The sequence below is a fragment of the Mytilus californianus genome, unplaced genomic scaffold, assembly GCF_021869535.1.
Source record: "Mytilus californianus isolate M0D057914Y unplaced genomic scaffold, xbMytCali1.0.p SCAF_1, whole genome shotgun sequence".
NCBI classification, from domain to species: Eukaryota; Metazoa; Mollusca; class Bivalvia; order Mytilida; family Mytilidae; genus Mytilus; species Mytilus californianus.
Window position 1 is genome coordinate 97,220,992 of NW_026262581.1, and position 19,294 is coordinate 97,240,285.

Sequence of the window (19,294 nt, forward strand, 5' to 3'; positions counted from 1 at the left end):
TCTAGAGATATAATTTTGATATAGTTTGACCTTTTCTTCTATTAACCCTTCGTTTTATATTATTCTTTCAAAGTTGCAATAGAATTTTTTACGGTTTACTGAAGTTTTCGCCATAGAAATCATTTTTTAAACACACTTTGCTTGAAATATTTGTCACTGGGGTTTCGCCTTTCTAAAAAGATTAGTCATAGGTGGCGCTACAATTGCTCGATCCAATTTCAATTGCGAGACCACCCCCTCGGACAACATTGTTTATCTGCTCAGACTATTTCCAAAATGGACGATTTCGCGCATAATGAATGTCTGGAATGTCGATATTTACTATAATTTTCCCTGCGATTTTGGTAAGATATAAACAAAACCATAAACTAAGAATACAACTGAGAATTAAATTGAAATCACTGAATATTTGAAAAGTCTGAATTTTAAATAGGAAACGAGAAATCATATGTGAAATAAGGCCACCAAACTTTATTTGTCGTAAAATGCGCAGTCGCATAGACCCTACGAATTACACGAAAGTTTAACAGAACTCACGGTCGAAATAAGTTGCATTACTTATCTAATATGCCAATTCAAAGATTCGAAACGCAACATTAAAAGACTTGCATTGTCTCTCAAAAAGTTAGCTACAGTCCGAAGCAGAGACTCTAGTGGTCCTGCATATTCTACATTCATCCTCACAGCCTTCGCGCAAGCCTGTCAGAATGTCGCGCAGACGCAAGGTTTTTATCAAACACCTGTCAGCCACACTGCGCACGCAGTGTCACAGTATACTTTGACAAAAAGACCCGCAAAATTTTAACCGATAAAATGGAAATATGTTTAAAAAGCAGGGTTATTGAAAATGAGAATTCAAAATGGCTGGTAAAATGCTAATATTGCATTGTCTCCCTTTTAGTTAGATTATGAGAGAATGCATGACATTTCTTCATCAGGACAAGATTCAACCTATCAGGATCTGAAAAGAAATTATTCAACTATTATAATGCCATGGGAGTGCAGTGCAGATCACTCTGGCAAGCTTGCCATATTGTCAAACCTGAAATGAAAGTAAACAGACATTGAAAGTAAATTAGTAATTCAATGTTCTTAAAGAAATAGTCCTGCTTGAATAATGTATGGATGGAGGACAGACAATTGTTCTTTAGGTTATCTTCCTAAGTACAGCTTACACTGTTAGAACCTTATCCTGTTTGGGCTTCACACAATTTCTCTTATTATATGATATGACATTTTTTTATGGGAATTAATGTCTGTAAATTCCAGTTATGGCAAAAAACAAGATAAGGTGTATTATATCCATTTTACAAAAATACTTATCTCCAGGACACAGTAATACATGTAATACTGAATGGTATAATCAACATCCAACCAGTATGCTGAAATCTTGTTTTAGTTCTATGGTCCTGTCAACGTATATTGGTTCCGCCTAACAGAAGTTCCCCTGGAAACTTTGTTATAAAACAATGTCATGACATCTGTTCCTGTTGGAACAAATATTCTATACCCTTTATTCCATACAGAATATTTCTTCCACTTGGAACTTATATTATGAAGGAACTTTTATTTCGTGACAGTCCAAATTCCAATTAAAAGTTGTTTCCGATTCAAATGCTAACAAACAAATTAAATACAATAATTTCAAAATAATTTCTGCATGACATTTAGTAACTTCAACTAAGGGAAGCAATCACGTCACAATATAATTTGAATGTTGGTGTTTACTAAACTTCATTAAGTAAGCAGCTGCGTTTCTTTTGGAAGCTGTTTTAAACAACCAGTGGATCGTCATAAAACCTTCCAACTGTTCTACTTCAGGATTTTTGTGTTTGTTGACGACTTTTCTGTCAAAAAGTTACATTTGTCTTAATACAAAACGAATCGCTAGTGATTCAAACCCTGTCCTTTACTATATAAAATTGTCTGCAGTTTTTAGAATTCAGGGAAGACACTCCCTGATTGTAAATACTTATTCAACATGAATAAGATAGATGTGGGGTGTACTTCAATGACACAGCAACCCAACAGAAACAATAACCAAAAGAGACCAAGAGAGCAACAAACAGTCTGCAAAATGAATGCAATGGGTCTCTAATTTCTGTAAACACTCCTACCCATCAGTTGGATTTTCAATCGTTATTGCCAAGTTTTATAGTTATAATTAACTGGAAAAAGGTGGGAAACCACAAATACATGTAGTTGAAAAAAATACATGAAATAAGAAAATTATTTATTATTTACACATTCTGATATTATACGTGTTATACAGTATAATACAAACTTTACATTGATAATAATAGGACACCTTTTCAATATTCTCAGGTGTTAATTTTTTTAATTAGCATTTTTATGAGAAAAAAAATCTTAAAATTGTCTTTTTGAAAAGTTGAATAAATTGATAATGTTGTGAACTGAATGATTTTCAAATAATTGGCATCAAAAACTATTTCTTTAACCTTATCCTGAGGAATGTGAAAAACAAACTTGTTTCTTATTTATTTTTGTTGTTGAAATTTTGAACAATGCACAAATAATGACAAAAAGATATGCTAGCTTGATTTTAAAATTACACTAGCCAGTCATATCTAATTTACAATGTTACAGTCAAGCCTTTATTGGGCAGTAAGCATTATGTTCTAATAAGGATCCTTTGATTTTACACCCTTGTTTGGTATGTTGTAGGGAGTTGGGGACCATCCATGATAAGTTTAAAATAAATATTAACCTGTGAAGTCCATGTGAAAGTGTTGTCATATCATATGTGAGGGTCATATGTTTATCCTGTCTTAAGTTATTTTGTTGTTACAGTGTTATCTATTTACAACATTTTGACTTTTACACTCCATACTTTTTTCAGTCGACTAAGTCAATTTGTAAGAATACCAAGGCAGATGTCTTGTTCATGACATATTAAAAAAATTGTGGTGATTTAATTTGTCTATTGCAGATGACATTTACAGACAGGACGCATGATGATAAGTGCAAGCATTGTATCATCAACAGGTCATGGAACAGGGATCCAGACTTACACATTAAACAGTTCTTCAGATATCATGAGTGATGGTATAAGTGAACCAAGTTCTCCAGAGAGTTCGTTTGACAGTTCTGATCTACTGGGTGATGATGAAGTTTCAGTTCAGTTAGCAGCTGCAGGTACAGACATACATGTAACATAGGATATATTGATTTGCCACTTAATATGGTGGTAGTGACCAAATAAACAGTCAAGTAATGTAATGACATGCTACTATATATATATATATATATATATATTACATTGTACAGTAGCATGTCACCATCTACCACTGTAATTCTTTGCAATTTACATTTTGAAAACCTGATTATTATTATTATGACCTACCATTCTGAAGAAAAGTGGAAAGTTTTAAATTGTCATCACACAATGATGGAGAATCCTTAATCCTCTATTATATATGTTAGTACTGTGTGTAAAAGACAAAGTTTGTAAACTGACAAAGAACATTACATTCAAAAAACAGATCCTACTTAATAACATATGTGTGGACAGAGAAACCTTGATACAAATTGGATTCCTGCATATTTTCATTGTACGTGTATATTGGAAAAACTTTTAAAAGTTCCAATGAAGTGCATGTTTATAAGTTTTTCATTTTTCAGAGTTGGATCTGTTTTTCCCAGCTATCACATTTTGACATATTTTGATACAAGAACAATTTTCTTATTATACCCCCGCTTTAAAAAAGTGGGGGTATACTGTTTAACCTCTGTCTGTCCTTCCGTCAGTCCATTCGTCAGTCCGTCCGTCCCATGAATATTTTCGTCGCATTTTTCTCAGGAACTACTTGACAAGGATTTCTGAAATTTGGTTTCAGGGTTTATATAAGTAAGTTACACCCTGTGATGCGTTTTCCGATACATCACTCAACAACTTCCTGTTTACCGAAAACACTTGTATTATTTTACACATGATAGCCAAGTTGAAAATTTTCGTCACATTTTTCTCAGGAACTACTTGGCAAGGATTTCTGAAATTTGGTTTCAGTGTTTATATAAGTAAGTTACACCCTGTGATGCGTTTTCAGATTCATCACTCAACAACTTCCTGTTTAACGAACACTTGTATTATTTTACACATGATAGCCAAGTTGAAAATTTTCGTCACATTTTTCTCAGGAACTACTTGACAAGGATTTCTGAAATTTGGTTTCAGGGTTTATTTAAGTCAGCTATACCGTGTGATGTGTTTTCAGATTCAGCACTGAACAACTTCCTGTTTACCGAAATATTTCATCGGGGGTATCATTAGTGAGCAGTAGCTCACAGTTTTACTTGTTTGTATTAATATTAAAAGGATAAAATAATTTAGAGGTATTGTTTTATGACAGGGACAGTAGGATTAGCTGCAGCTGCAGCAATTGCTGGTGGTAGAAAAAAGAAACGTCCACATTCTTTTGAAACTAATCCATCTATACGTAAACGACAACAAACAAGGCTGCTTAGGTAAGTATGTATTCCTGATAAACAACATAACATATTTTATTGAGTAGATGTCTTCACATGAATGAAAATTTTATTTATCGAAACAAATGTTTAAAACAGGGATCAACATTAGAAGTAACCAAAATCAGTAAAGTAAAAAACCACCCTCTTTGTGTTCATTTAGTATGTTGAATTTTCACAAAAATGTCGAGATTATCATGCTTAAAGAATTGCATGTAAGTTTATACATACAGTATTTTGATTTATTCAACAGACTTTACTAGAAAGATCAAATTATTTCATACACACAGAGAACAATATTTTAATGCCCTGTCTTCAATAGTAGCAGGCATTATGTGTACTGGTCTGTATATATATATATATATTGTTTTCAATTTAGACTTGTATATATATATATATATATATATATATAGATTCCTAACATCACTGAAGAGACATTAATTGTCGAAATCCGGATATGGTGTACAAAAAATCTTTGCACCTTTGTTTGCAGTATACCATCTTCGCTGCAAGTTTATTGTTTTCTGTTTGGTATTAAATTTATAGTTAAGATCCATTTATTACACCTTGTGATCCGTTTATTTGGCAATCGCCAATGGCAGTCAGCAGGATTTAAGAACATTTGTTGTTCGACCTGTTATCAAATGCGTTTTGTTAAAATATACTTTTTCACTTTTTTGGTCTTTTGGAAAATGTTGTTTGTGCTGTATTTAGACCCCTCTAACAAGAAATTGTTTGCATGCACACGTATAAAAATTGCGGTTTTTATCCAACGCAATCCTAGGTTTGAACGTTGTTTTCAATTTAGACTTGTTTATATTTTTTCGTTTGGGCTTGTATTATATTTGCCTTCGGGTTTATATGATCCGTTCATCCTATTTTGACTCCTCAAAATTCAAGAGTCTATCCTAAATTGAGGTAAATTATATAGCCTTCCAATAACCGTTTCGATTCCTAACATCACTGAAGAGACATTAATTGTCGAAATCCGGATATGGTGTTCAAAAAATCTTTGCACCTTAGTTTGCGGTATACCATCTTCGCCGCAAGTTTATTGTTTTCTGTTTGGTATTAAATTTATAGTTAAGATCCATTTATTACACCTTGTGATCCGTTTATTTGGCAATCGCCAATGGCAGTCAGCAGGATTTAAGAACATTTGTTGTTCGACCTGTTAGTCAAATGCGTTTTGTTAAAATATACTTTTTCACTTTTTTGGTCTTTTGGAAAATGTTGTTTGTGCTGTATTTAGACCCCTCTAACAAGAAATTGTTTGCATGCACACGTATAAAAATTGCGGTTTTTATCCAACGCAATCATAGGTTTGAACGTTGTTTTCAATTTAGACTTGTTTATATTTTTTCGTTTGGGCTTATATTATATTTGCCTTCGGGTTTATATGATCCGTTCATCCTATTTTGACTCCTCAAAATTCAAGAGTCTATCCTAAATTGAGGTAAATTATGTAGCCTTCCAATAACCGTTTCTATTCCTAACATCACTGAAGAGACATTAATTGTCGAAATCCGGATATGGTGTACAAAAAATCTTTGCACCTTTGTTTGCTGTATACCATCTTCGCCGCAAGTTTGTTGTTTTCTGTTTGGTATTAAATTTATAGTTAAGATCCATTTATTACACCTTGTGATCCGTTTATTTGGCAATCGCCAATGGCAGTCAGCAGGATTTAAGAACATTTGTTGTTCGACCTGTTAGTCAAATGCGTTTTGTTAAAATATACTTTTTCACTTTTTTGGTCTTTTGGAAAATGTTGTTTGTGCTGTATTTAGACCCCTCTAACAAGAAATTGTATGCATGCACACTTATAAAAATTGCGGTTTTTATCCAACGCAATCATAGGTTTGAACGTTGTTTTCAATTTAGACTTGTTTATATTTTTTCGTTTGGGCTTGTATTATATTTGCCTTCGGGTTTATATGATCCGTTCATCCTATTTTGACTCCTCAAAATTCAAGAGTCTATCCTAAATTGAGGTAAATTATATAGCCTTCCAATAACCTTTTTTGATTCCTAACATCACTGAAGAGACATTAATTGTCGAAATCCGGATATGGTGTACAAAAAATCTTTGCACCTTTGTTTGCGGTATACCATCTTCGCCGCAAGTTTATTGTTTTCTGTTTGGTATTAAATTTATAGTTAAGATCCATTTATTACACCTTGTGATCCGTTTATTTGGCAATCGCCAATGGCAGTCAGCAGGATTTAAGAACATTTGTTGTTCGACCTGTTAGTCAAATGCGTTTTGTTAAAATATACTTTTTCACTTTTTTGGTCTTTTGGAAAATGTTGTTTGTGCTGTATTTAGACCCCTCTAACAAGAAATTGTTTGCATGCACACGTATAAAAATTGCGGTTTTTATCCAACGCAATCATAGGTTTGAACGTTGTTTTCAATTTAGACTTGTATATATATATATATATATATATATATGTCTGTCCATTCAGTTCACTCCGGGCACTCTGGCTTTCTCCACCAATAAAAACTGACCGCCATGAAATAGCACAATAGTGCTAATACACACAAATTAGTGGTGTTAAACAACCAATCAATTAATCAATCAATCTGTCCATTTATATGTCCCATATCAGGTAAAAGTTTTTGGTGAAGATAGTCTTTCATGAAGTTCTGGTCACATCAACTTGAAACTTTGTACACTTGTAATTTATGATAGCTTTTTGAATTAATTTGTCAAATTACAGTTTTTACCATGATTTCATGGTTCACTGAACATCAGTTCATTCTTAGGTCAAAGTTTTTAGTTGAGGTAGATTACCATGAATTTGCGGTCACATCAACTTGAAACTTTTTACACATAAAAGAAATATTAACCATTGTTAACGTATATTTTCAGGAAATTGAAGCAGACAATAGAAGAGTACACTACAAGAGTTGGTCAGCAGGCAGTGGTGCTATGTTGTACGCCTGGAAAAATGTCAAATTCAAACAATAATTATAAAGTGTTTGGATCACAACCTTTAGAAAGTGTGGTATGTTATACAAGAAGGAAGTTTACTTGCACATTATGTTTTGTATTAGGTCATGTATTGAAGCAGCATTTAAGTGGATACTGGAAAAATATATTTTGTACTGCATATATTTTACAATACAAAAATAATGTGCGTAACAGTGAACATTTTTGTTTAGAGGCAAGCATTTAGGTAAATAATGCATTCATATAATCAAAACCCTTATGGGGCTGGCTTAATAGTTATCAATTTTCCAAACATTATCACTACTTTTGAGATAAAAAAAATATAGCTCATTGAGCACAACATTCTATACATTCTCTCCATGACATTTCAAGAAAAGTATCAATGAAATATTTACTCACGGTATTCAAGCTACAAAATGGTGTTTACATGTATGTGAAGAACCATACTTCTCAGAAAATTGCATTAATTGTACATGGTGTATGAAGAGGGGGGTAGGAGGGGTCCTGATCCCGAAATCCCGGGCTTAAAAACATGGAATCTCGAGGTCATGAATTTAAAAAAATTTAAATCCCGAAATTCGAAAAAAAAATTCCCGGATCCCGAAATCCTGAGCTTAAAAACACCCGATCCCGGAGTCCCTATAAAGGTCCTACCCCCCTCTATGAATCTAGTTATCAATATCAATGTCATTCTAAAAGTAATATTAAAAATTAGAGTTATCTTCCTTTGTCCATTTTGTAGTTTAGCTTTCAAATGCTCACTTCAATGCAATGTTTAATTTTAGTTCCCACTGCAAAATTAGTGCAATCTTTACCCTTCAGTGCTCACAAGCACTTTGATAGTATTGTTTCGTCTCATCTTTTAACAATGCCAAAAAAGTTGCATTCAGGAAAGCTTATACTATAAATTCAGAACAAAATATGATGTAAATTTATTCAATGAGACTGTTAATTGTCCTAACAACTCAAGTTAAACCAAATTTGACATTTATAGTCTCTAATGAAGGTCAGCCGTAGATATCTACTAAGATACGTCAAAATAATAAATTTTAAAAAAAATTGCACGTGTTTTGGGTTTCCCACACAGCCCTTATTTTAAGCTCTCCCTAATGTTGTTACATGGATTTCTCTGCCATAAAATTTTCATGAACACATTATTTCTTGTAACCGTTATTTTTATGCCCCTGCCATAGCAAAGGGGGTATTAAGTTTTACCCTTGTCTGTCCGTACATCGGTAGGTAAGTACAGATCCCAAAATTGTTTTCATTCTCTAACTTTTTTATGCCTTAACTAAATGTTATGAAACTTATACACAATGCTTATTGCCACAAAACACAGATCAAGTTTGAATTTGGGTGGCATCACTTTTACCTTTCTAGAGTTATGCCCTTTTACAAATGGAAAAAATGCTTAATTATGCCCCACCTAGGGGCATTATGTTTTTGGGTCTGTGCATCCGTTCGTCCGTCTGTCTCGCTTCAGGTTTAAGTTTTTGGTGAAGGTAGTTTTTGATGAAGTTGAAGTCCAATCAACTTAAAACTTAGTACACATGTTCCCTATGATATGATCTTTCTAACTTTAATGCCAAATTAGAGTTTTGACCCCAATTTCACAGTCCACTGAACATAGGAAATGATAGTGCGAGTGGGGCATCCGTGTACTATGGACACATTCTTGTTTTTTGTTTGCATTCTCTAACTTTAGTTTGCCGCAACCAAATGTTATAAATTTTATACACAATGCTTCTTATCACGAAACACAGATCAAGTTTGAATTTGGGTGGCATCACTTTTACTGTTATAGAGTTATGCCTTTTACAAATAGAAAAATGGCTGAATTTTTGGTTTCCATTCTTTAACTTAAGTTTGCCTCAACCAAATGTTATGAAACTTATACACAATACTTATTACCACATAACTCAGATCAAGTGCGAATTTGGATAGCATCACTTTTACCGTTCTTGAGTTATGTCCCTTTTTAACATTACATGTATATGCAAGCGGGGGACACATTCCCCATTTATTTTTAAATAAAATGAAAATGTACAACATGTAAACTGAATAATGCATAACATGAAAACTGTGAATAAAAGGAATGTATAATACTGGAATGGCAGCTCAAACAAGTTTTAGATGAATTACTTAAGAATTATTATATCTGCAAAATTATAAAAAATGGTGATTTAAAACTGTACATGTTGTGTAGCCATACATTTTGTGTATTTTGATATGTTAGTTTCCTGTGTTTCAGATGAGGAATTGTAAAGGAGTTATTCTTCAAGATTTAGAGACATCTTTATCTGAGACAATACCTCATGCAGAACACCAGGGTGCTCAAGAGCTACCGTCATTATCCATTGATGGTATCCCTACTTCAGTAGAAAAAATGACACAGGTAATTCATATTAAAGACATTATCTGGCCCAGATATTTATAACAAGTGATTTCTTGTAGCTGTAGAAATTATTTGCATATTAGCTCTGGACGTGACTGCCAACAAGTTACCCATTCATTTATAGATATAGATAATATGACAGCATCATCTTTTGAAAGAAATGTACATTCAAAGAAAGTTAGAACACAAAATTTAGTTTGAAACTGTCAAATGTTTGACACAGTAGCTTAATTATAGTCCCACTGGACTTTCACATATATAAGGAACTTTGAGAGTTATGACAAAGCTTTTGGAATATTATTAAAAGTGCACATCAATAGGAACACATTGCAAAATTATCCAAATTAAATGAATCAATGAAAATTGTATTTACAGTACAAAAAAATGAAAATAATTTTTTTTATACTTGTACATGAAAATCAGAGGCAACAAAAGTTTATCAATGTTCAAATCTCACAAATGCATTTGAAAGATAAAAATCAAGGTTAAATAAAACTCATTGAATTGCATGAACTCCAAAAGGAGCAAGACTCTCTCAGTCAAATGTCACAATAGGAAATTAATAGCACACAATCAGTAAGTTTACAGATCAGACCAATATTCTGGAAGCTTTAGATCTAACACAGTTAAAACATATTACTAGTCAGTTGAGACACAGACACACTGTATCTGTCAATCAAATCGTGATAGTGAAGTATCTCAATCTTTTATTCCTATACCTCAGTTACCTAGATAGTCAGACAAAATCCCTACAAATCATGAAAAGCTCTCAAGAGAAAAATAAGGAAGAAAATCACATTCTGATCAAAATTAACTCACTGAAAAAAATCTGACTAAAATTAGAAAAAAAATGGACCATGTTAAAGTACAAATTCAGGCCCAATTATGCCTCTTCTACACAGAAACCACAAAAAATATCACAGATAACAACTAACATCAAATAAGACTGAAAACTGATATTTTGAATTTTTGGGGTTGTCACAATTGGTTACATTACATCTCAAAAACACGACTGTTTTATCAAATCTTAGCCTACATGAAACTTTATCAGGAACAAAGAGAAAAAATGCATCCAAATGTGATGAAAAGGGAATGATGTACATCAAAACTGGTAGCAACACCTGTTTACAATTTTTTTTTAGAAACAAGAGGAGTGAACACAAGACAGTATATTATAAACTCGAATGAGAAAGCTCCTTTTCTGTGGAAACTTGATCATGTTTGATTTTTTTTTATTTACTTGTTGAAAACCTGCAGAGTATGAAGTGTATTTATCTGAATATGGTGTATTTAAAATTCAGTCATTTTAGTTTTTTTTACTCTATAGGCTCAGTTAAGGACGTTCATACCTGAAATGCTAAAATACTCAACAGGCAGAAGTAAACCTGGCTGGGGTAAAATGGAATGTCGTCCTGTTTGGTGGCCTGATGATGTTCCATGGGCTAATGTTAGAAGTGATGTTAGAACAACAGAGCAGAAGAAAAAGGTTCACATATTGATATTTAAATTCATAATGCCAGCCAATCAACATGATATATATAAGTCTGAAAAATAAACAGTGTTAGAATTAGATTTTTATGCTGACAAAAAGTTTGTCCCTCAACAGGATTTGGACTCATACCTTTGATACACTACAGCACCAATCGCTTAGCCTCATGTCCAGCGCTCTAGACCACATTTGCTATATAAAAATATGACTTCAATAGTCATAGTGTTACCTTGTCGCGTAAGGCGAATCTAGAGATAGACATAAGACATGTGTTTTAAGTGTGTGTAGATATATATATATAGTGAACTGTTACATTTCTTCCAAAGCTGCTGTTCTGGAATTATCTTGATTGTAAAAAAAAACCATGCAGGATAAGGAAGTACAACCAATTAACATAATGCTTATAAATAAAAAGAAATAATGTCAGATAATTTGTTTAAAAAGCGAAAACACAATTCTTGATTTGTACATATATTTATAGATCTTCAGAATTATATTTATTTTGAAAACTAGACTGAACGAAGATTTTTTATTATTCCCTTTTTGTCATTTTTTGAGTACGTACTGATATGAAAAAGGTTTAAATTGTTAATAGTGCAAGATAGGCCTTATTTGGCCTTAAATTTTAGGCACAAGGCTATAACAACCCATAAGGGTCATGTCTGTTTTTTTGCTTGGTCTTCAACATCAACTTTGAAAATTTGCAATTCCTTGAAAATGGCTAGATAGATTTCCATTGTGCACCAGCTATTTTAATTTTTGATCTGAGTTATTTTTTGTGGTTTCCATAACAAAGCATTTACTTCACAAATCCTGCATATATTGTGTTGAGATGACAGCTCCTTATTTGTATTCAAATATGAACTCTTTCCATGTATCTTTATTATATTGTTGACAAAATGCAAAACAGGAATACACTGGAATTAATGAACTGATCTTTTAACACTTGTGTTTAATGATAATGATCAGAATTAATAACCGTACATGTGCATACAGTGATATACTCTGCTTACATATGTATATGTATGAAATCATATAAAATGATTGGGATATAATAGTATTGCTTCAATCACTTACATTTCTGTTTAAATAGGTATCGTGGACAGATGCTCTTAAAAGTATTGTGAAGAACTGTTACAGACACCATGGAAGAGAAGATCTGTTACATGTATTCGAAACCGAATCGAGCTATCAAAGAACTATGTTACAAACTATAAACAATCCTGATGGTACAGTGTCTATTATTCAGATAGATACATCACCTAATCAAATCGTTACACTTCCTGATGGGACACAAGCTACAGTTGTTCATGCAGTAAGTTAATTATTGTTTGTCCTTTTATTAAGCCCCGTCTGTGTTAGTAGAGGGCATTATATTTCAAGGCTGTCCTTTCATCTATTCATCTGTTCCTTAGTTCGTCAGGTATCAGGTTAAAGTTTGAAATTTTCTATAGGCATTTATGTAGACTTTTGTAAAACCACAAAATTAAATGTCAACAAAAATACAATTTTTATACCACCGCAAAAAATTTGCATTCGTATATTGCTATCATGTCATCGTCGTTCGAGGACATTTGGTTTACGGACAATAACTTTAGTATAAGTGAATGGATCTCTATGAAATTTAACCACAAGGTTCAATAGCACAAAAGGAAGGTTGTGATTGATTTTGGGGGGTTATGGTCCCAACTGGTAAGGAATTAAGGTAAAAAAGGGGCCAAAAAAGGCATTTTTCTAGTTTCCGGACAACAACTTGTGTATAAGTGTATGGATCTCTATGAAATTGAATTGTACCACAAGGTTCCATACCTCAAAGGGAAGGTTGGGATTGACTTTGAGGGTTATGGCCCAAACCGTTCAGGAATAACGGGCACAAAAAGGGGGGAAAAAACAAGGTTTTTCTGGTTAATGGACAATTCATAAGTATTAGTCTATGGATCTCTATGAAATTGAAACACAAGGTTCCATACCACAAAGGGAACGTTGGACTTGACTTTGGGGGTTATGGCTCAAACTGTTCAGGAAAAGGGGGGTGGGGGAGGGGGAGGAGGAACAAGGTTTTTCTGGTTTCAGGACAAATACTTAAGTATTAGTCAATGGATCTCATGACATTGTACCACAAGGTTCCATACCACACACAGAAGGTTGGGGTCGATTTTGTGGGTTGTGGCTTTAATCATTAAGAAACTAGAGGCCAAATAGGGCCAAAAATAATACTTTTCTAATACTGGCTAAGCTGGTTCTAACATAAATTATTTCTGATCTATATAAAGAAACAACAAATACTGATATGGCAGGAGATACACACCAAAAAGGGTGTGTAAATTATTATATTTAGTTTGTAAAAAGATTTACTAAGCATTGCACAACAGCAAAGTATTGCACAACAGCAAGAAATCTTCAATTGAAAATAAATACAAATCTTTTAACCAATTTCAATGAGGATTAATTTAAAGTTTTGAATTGTTGGAGGTATTACCATGAATTACTATATTGGATATTTGGACATTTTTAAATAGGTCTACATTGAGGTCCAAAGGGTCCAAAATTAGAATTTGTTTGATTTCATCAAAAACTGAATTCTTGTGGTTCTATGATTTGCTGAATCTAACTGTGCATTAAGATTTTTAATTTTGGGCCCTGTTTTCAAATTAGTCCATATTAAGGTCCAAAGGGTCAAAAATTTAACTTTGTTTGAATTCTTTTTTTTATGCCCCCACCGTAGCGGGGGCATTAAGATTTACCCTTGTCCGTCTGTACGTCTGTCTGTCCGTACGTACGTATGTACGTCCCAAAATTGGTTTCTGTTCTCTAACTTTAGTTTGCCTCAACCAAATGTTATGAAATTTATGCACAATGCTGATTATCACAATACATTTTGGATATTGGACCATTAAGTAGATTAAATGTCCCATTTCAAATTTTTAAGTTATCTGACCACATTTATTCTGTATTAGAAATCTATAATGTATCAAATATTTAATCACTATCCAAATTCAGAGCTTATCAAGCTTGAATATTGTGTCCATACTTGCCCCAATTGTTCAGAGTTTGACCTCTGCGGTCGTATCCAGCTGCTCCAGTTGGAGCGCAATTTTCCTTAATACACGAAAAGTGGTACCCATGAAAAGAAATATTTAGGGCCTTCCACCTCAAACATGGTCTATTGACTTTGAAACTTTTATGTAGTTTACATGTTTAAGTTTGTGATTAGGTTAGTTTAAGGGGAACCTTTAATGGTACTTCAATGATATTTGGTATGCATTTTTATAAGCATAAACATGCCTTATTTTGACAGCATAATTATTTGAATATTCAAATTATCCAATCTTTTCAACTTGTCCAACAAAACAAAATCAGAATAAACAAAATAGTAATTCCCTCTTCATTCATTTTTTCAAGATCCCAAACATTACATTGTGTTGGTATTACCTATAAAAATCAAAATGAGACTCATAAAAATATGGAAAGTAAAATTAAATCCAAAATAACTAGCTTTTACCACTGCTTAACTTTTGAAACCAATTATTTGAAAGATTTTACATCAAGCTTTTTTTATGATTATGATTGATGTGACTTAAAAAGGTAATGCTCAATGACAAAATAATTTACTAGAGAGTTATCTCCTCTCAGTATTAAATATGTGACATGCAAATATTATTTTGACTCTGAAATACTAGAATCAAGGAAATAAAGTAATTTAAAGAAATTGTTTTTATGAATGACTCCCTGCTTTAAGATTGTTTTTCCATTTGGACCATATATTTTATAATATAATAGCTCCAATTTGTCTGTATATAGATTCATCCTGGAGTACCTAATCAGGAGGCCAGTCAAGCTGTGCAAACCCTGGCCAACCCTAGTGGTGATAATCTGACACACATGACACCTGTTAGTGTAGAGATGAACGCAGACTCATTGGCACAGAGTATAGCTACAATATCAGAAGATGGACAAATTATTTTAACAGGGGATAATGCATTGAATGGTAAGTAAACAGTGAATTGCACAACAGAAGATTTTAATCTTCATCTAAAAAATGTTCTCATTTTATTAAAAAAAAGTTCTCTGAATCCCTTCCAGTAGTAATCAAAGGCTTTATTTATGTCTTTATTTGATAAATATTAAATCATGTAAAATTGAACTATCAAGTTTTCAAATTCATTAAAAGGAAAGCAATGCAATTGCTGCTTTGATGTTTGAAGACTGTCATTCCTATGAATTGTGTATTTCCTTTAAAGATGTTTGGCAATTTATCATATTTCAACGAAGATATACCACATCTCCTTATTATATAAAAATGTCAACAAAATTGTGTGTTCAAAATAAAAAAATAAAAAATTCCAGCAGAATCTAGGAAACAATATTCAGAATAAAACAAACCTTAATTCATGACAAATTTGTTACATGAATGACAAATCCCAAAGCCATGGAACAGCATATTTATCTGAAATTCACAGTGAGGCTAAGTTATTCAAATGAAGACATGATCATATGCCAAAATAAAAAATATTTTTGTGGAATTTTCATTTATTTATACTGGATATATCGTAGTAATGTTTTTGCAATACATTTACAAATAGAATTAAGTTTTACTGGCAGCTTTGCTTTGCAAGTTATTTTGAAAAATACTTATAGATGTTTGTTTACGTTAAATTCCCAATTGATGTCAGTGGCTCATTAAATAGAGAAAGTATGCACATCCACCTACATATCCAGAATCAGATTAAAGTAAGTATGTCATTCTGTTAAAGGTTATGAAATTAGGTCATATACTAGACAATGTTTTTTTTTTAAATCACAACCCTACAATAGAAAAGGTCTGGTCTGTGATATATGGTTCTTATCACCATCAGACTAATTTTATGTTTTTTTATTTCAGGCATAGTTATACCTGTTTCAATGTATCAACAACTGACCAATCCTGTTACAACATTACATTCAGGTACAGATCTACATGTTGCCATGGCACCCATGGGTGTTCCTAAAGATGATGATATTAATGTGATACCAGATATTCAAAGTATGGACAGTCAGTCACCGGATGTGTTGGAACATGTTGAACCTAAACTAGAGGAAACATGATCTTAATGTACAAAAAATATTTATTATCTGTTTATTCATGTATATTATAATACAGTTGTCATTGTATGCTAGAGCTATATAGTTCATCATTAATATTTGGAATTGAACACTTTTCCAGTACGCTGTGATATAGTCTTTTAGTGCTGAGGCAGCTTAAGGCAACCACCAGTCAACCAATCAGTCTTTTCCAGTATTTGAAGAATAATTGACTCGAAAAAATTAATAACACTATTGGTTAAATTTTCCCTTGTTAACTAGGACATTTTGTAAATGAAAGGGGTAATAGCTGTAGCAACATTTCTTCCCAATCACTGCATTATATAAATATGATGATGCTGATGAGGTAATTTAGTTGGCTGCTAGACTCACCAGTAACAAAACACATACCCAGTCTGTAATTAGTCGTCACATTTTCCAACATTTGAATTAAAATGTAAAAGTAGCATTTTGAAATTAAGCAAAAACATTTCAGAATTAGTTGTCTGTTAATGATCAAAGACAATGATACATCAAGCCCATATTATGACAAAATATAAGAAATACCAATGTCTACACTCTGATCCACTATAGGCCCACCAGGCCAGTTGCTGTATAATGTGAAGATTAAAATACCGTAATTGTATTCTTGATTGATTTAAAGATAATAATAGTTTCAAAGTAAAAAAAAACCAAAAACGTGTGATTTGTTTTTGAAAACAAAAACATAGGAAGATAAAAAAAATCATCTAAAGCATACACAAGATGAAAGAAATTTGCGTGATGTTTTGAAAGTTTGTCAATAAGAGCAGTTGGCTCTAATATTTTCACACTGGTATTTATAGTCTTCTGGTCTGTGAGTCCGTTCGTTTGTCCCACTTCAGGATAAAGTTTTTGGTCAAGGTAGTTTTTGATGAAGTTGAAGTCCAGTCAACTTAGTCCACATGTTCCCTATGATGATCTTTCTAATTTGCATGCCAATTTAGAGTTTTGACCCCAATTTCACGGTCCACTGAACATAGAAAATGATAGTGCGAGTGGGGCATCCATGTACTATGGACACATTCTTGTTTCTCTTTTAAATAACATTTTGTAATTCACATAATGATTTTGTTGTTTGGACACTGGACTGGTTCTAGTTATTCTCAACAAACTGTCAGGAGGGATACTTGACAATCTTAATATACATTTATTTTTCTACTGGTTGGTTTCTGATTGATATGTATAAACCCAATGCAAATATGTGGAATTTTCGCAGTAATCTATTTAAATGGAATATAATGTACATTTCCATAAAAATATACTATATTCAAAAAGAAATTTTACAGAAAGTTTTAATATTTTTCTTAATAATAGATTGCATTGTTCATGCTTGCAAATATCTCAAAAAGGTTTACAAACTAGAAACTAAAAATAGGGACAGGCTTAGATTGGCCTTTTGGTTTGATTATCCAAACTCTATTTTAATGTATTTCATTGGACAATTAGGTGCATTTATAGCAATGTAAAATTTTTGTTTTACAGCAAATTTTTATTGTAAATTGTGTATTTATATGTGGTTACTAAAAAGAAGCATCATGTACTACTAAATGTAATTTATGTACATGTTGAATGTTTTATTGTTCTAGAAAACTTTATTGAATCATATTTTACATTGATATTTGTGTGTTTATTGTCATAAAAATAAAAAGTCAGCTTAGAATAGTAGTTCCTGTAAAGTGCCAGATTAAAGTGTTGACTATTGTGTTCAAAACCTTGCAACAGATGATCAGTTATAATTGGTTAAGCCAAACCAACTGACTATCATTTATGTAATCATAATTAACGACATTATCAATATGCTAAAACATTACAAATGAAAATTAACTCTTAAAAGTTCACTGAATATAAAGCAAAACATCATTAGTGCATATATTTGCAGTGATTCTACATGTATACTGCAACAATTTAAAGTGGACCAGCTTGTAATTCATATGGTCTTTAGTTGAGAGTTGTCCCATTGGAAATCATACCACATCTTCTTATTTTTATACAAATCTTTCAAAGTATTTATTTTACAACAGATCATAAACAATTAGTAAATTTTACAATGGATTATCTAGTTTGATTGCCCTAACCAACTGATATTCATTATAATTAATCACTAGAACAGCTGTAATTGATAATTGATGCATATCAGTTTGACGACTATTTCGAGGCCCTACCCCTAGGTCGTGGTCCAGCAACTTTGAATTAATTAGCAAATTTTAAAGTTAAGTTTTCTGCTTATGTTAGGTTGATAGGAAATACTTGTGATAGATCAATGATATTTAATATAAAGTTGCATTACTATCAGTACATATCAGTTTGACAACTATTTCGAGGCACTGCACCCTAGGTAATGGTCCAGTGATTTTGAATTAATTAGGGAGCAACCATTTAACTTCAACGGGGGGGTTATGGTTTTTTTGTCATAGTCAGAAATCTTTTTTTTTGTCATCTGCTTGACCACAATATTGTTTTTCATCAAATTGGGGATCAGAATATTTTTTTTAGGAAAAAACCATAATTCCCCGTCCACCTGAAATTAAATGGTCGTTCCCTTAGCAATTTTCAATGTTAAGTTTTCTGTTTAAGTTAGTTTGATAGGATCTTCTTGTGATAGACCAATGATATTTTGTTTAAAGTTGCATTACTATCAGTTCATATCAGTTTGACGACTATTTCGAGGCCCTGCTCCAGAGACTTTGAATTAATAAGCAATTTTCAATGATAAGTTTTCTGCTTAAGTTAGTTTGATAGGATCTACTTGTGATAGACCAATGATATTTTATATGAAGTTGAATTACTATCAGTTCATATCAGTTTGACGACTATTTCGAGGCCCTGCCCCCTAGGTCATGCTCCAGTGACTTAGCAATTTTCAAT

The 19,294-nt window shown here is 32.5% G+C and overlaps 1 protein-coding gene across 4 annotated transcripts; it reads left to right on the forward strand.

Moving 5' to 3' along the window:
* Positions 1 to 235: 235 nt before the first annotated feature.
* LOC127726654 (DNA-binding protein P3A2-like) lies at positions 236 to 18,089 on the forward strand. Of its 4 annotated transcripts, none has more exons than XM_052234109.1 (9): positions 236 to 344; positions 2,951 to 3,156; positions 4,371 to 4,485; positions 7,362 to 7,497; positions 9,694 to 9,837; positions 11,165 to 11,323; positions 12,420 to 12,641; positions 15,128 to 15,314; positions 16,209 to 18,089. In XM_052234109.1, the coding sequence occupies exons 2-9, from the start codon at positions 2,973 to 2,975 to the stop codon at positions 16,409 to 16,411; spliced, it is 1,350 nt and encodes a 449-aa protein (XP_052090069.1). In that variant the 5' UTR covers positions 236 to 344; positions 2,951 to 2,972; the 3' UTR covers positions 16,412 to 18,089. The 4 variants fall into 4 exon arrangements, with proteins under 4 accessions (XP_052090069.1, XP_052090060.1, XP_052090078.1 ...); XM_052234100.1 differs by lacking the exon at positions 236 to 344 and adding an exon at positions 734 to 1,070; XM_052234118.1 differs by lacking the exon at positions 236 to 344 and adding an exon at positions 734 to 1,053.
* The last annotated feature ends 1,205 nt before the right edge of the window (positions 18,090 to 19,294 follow it).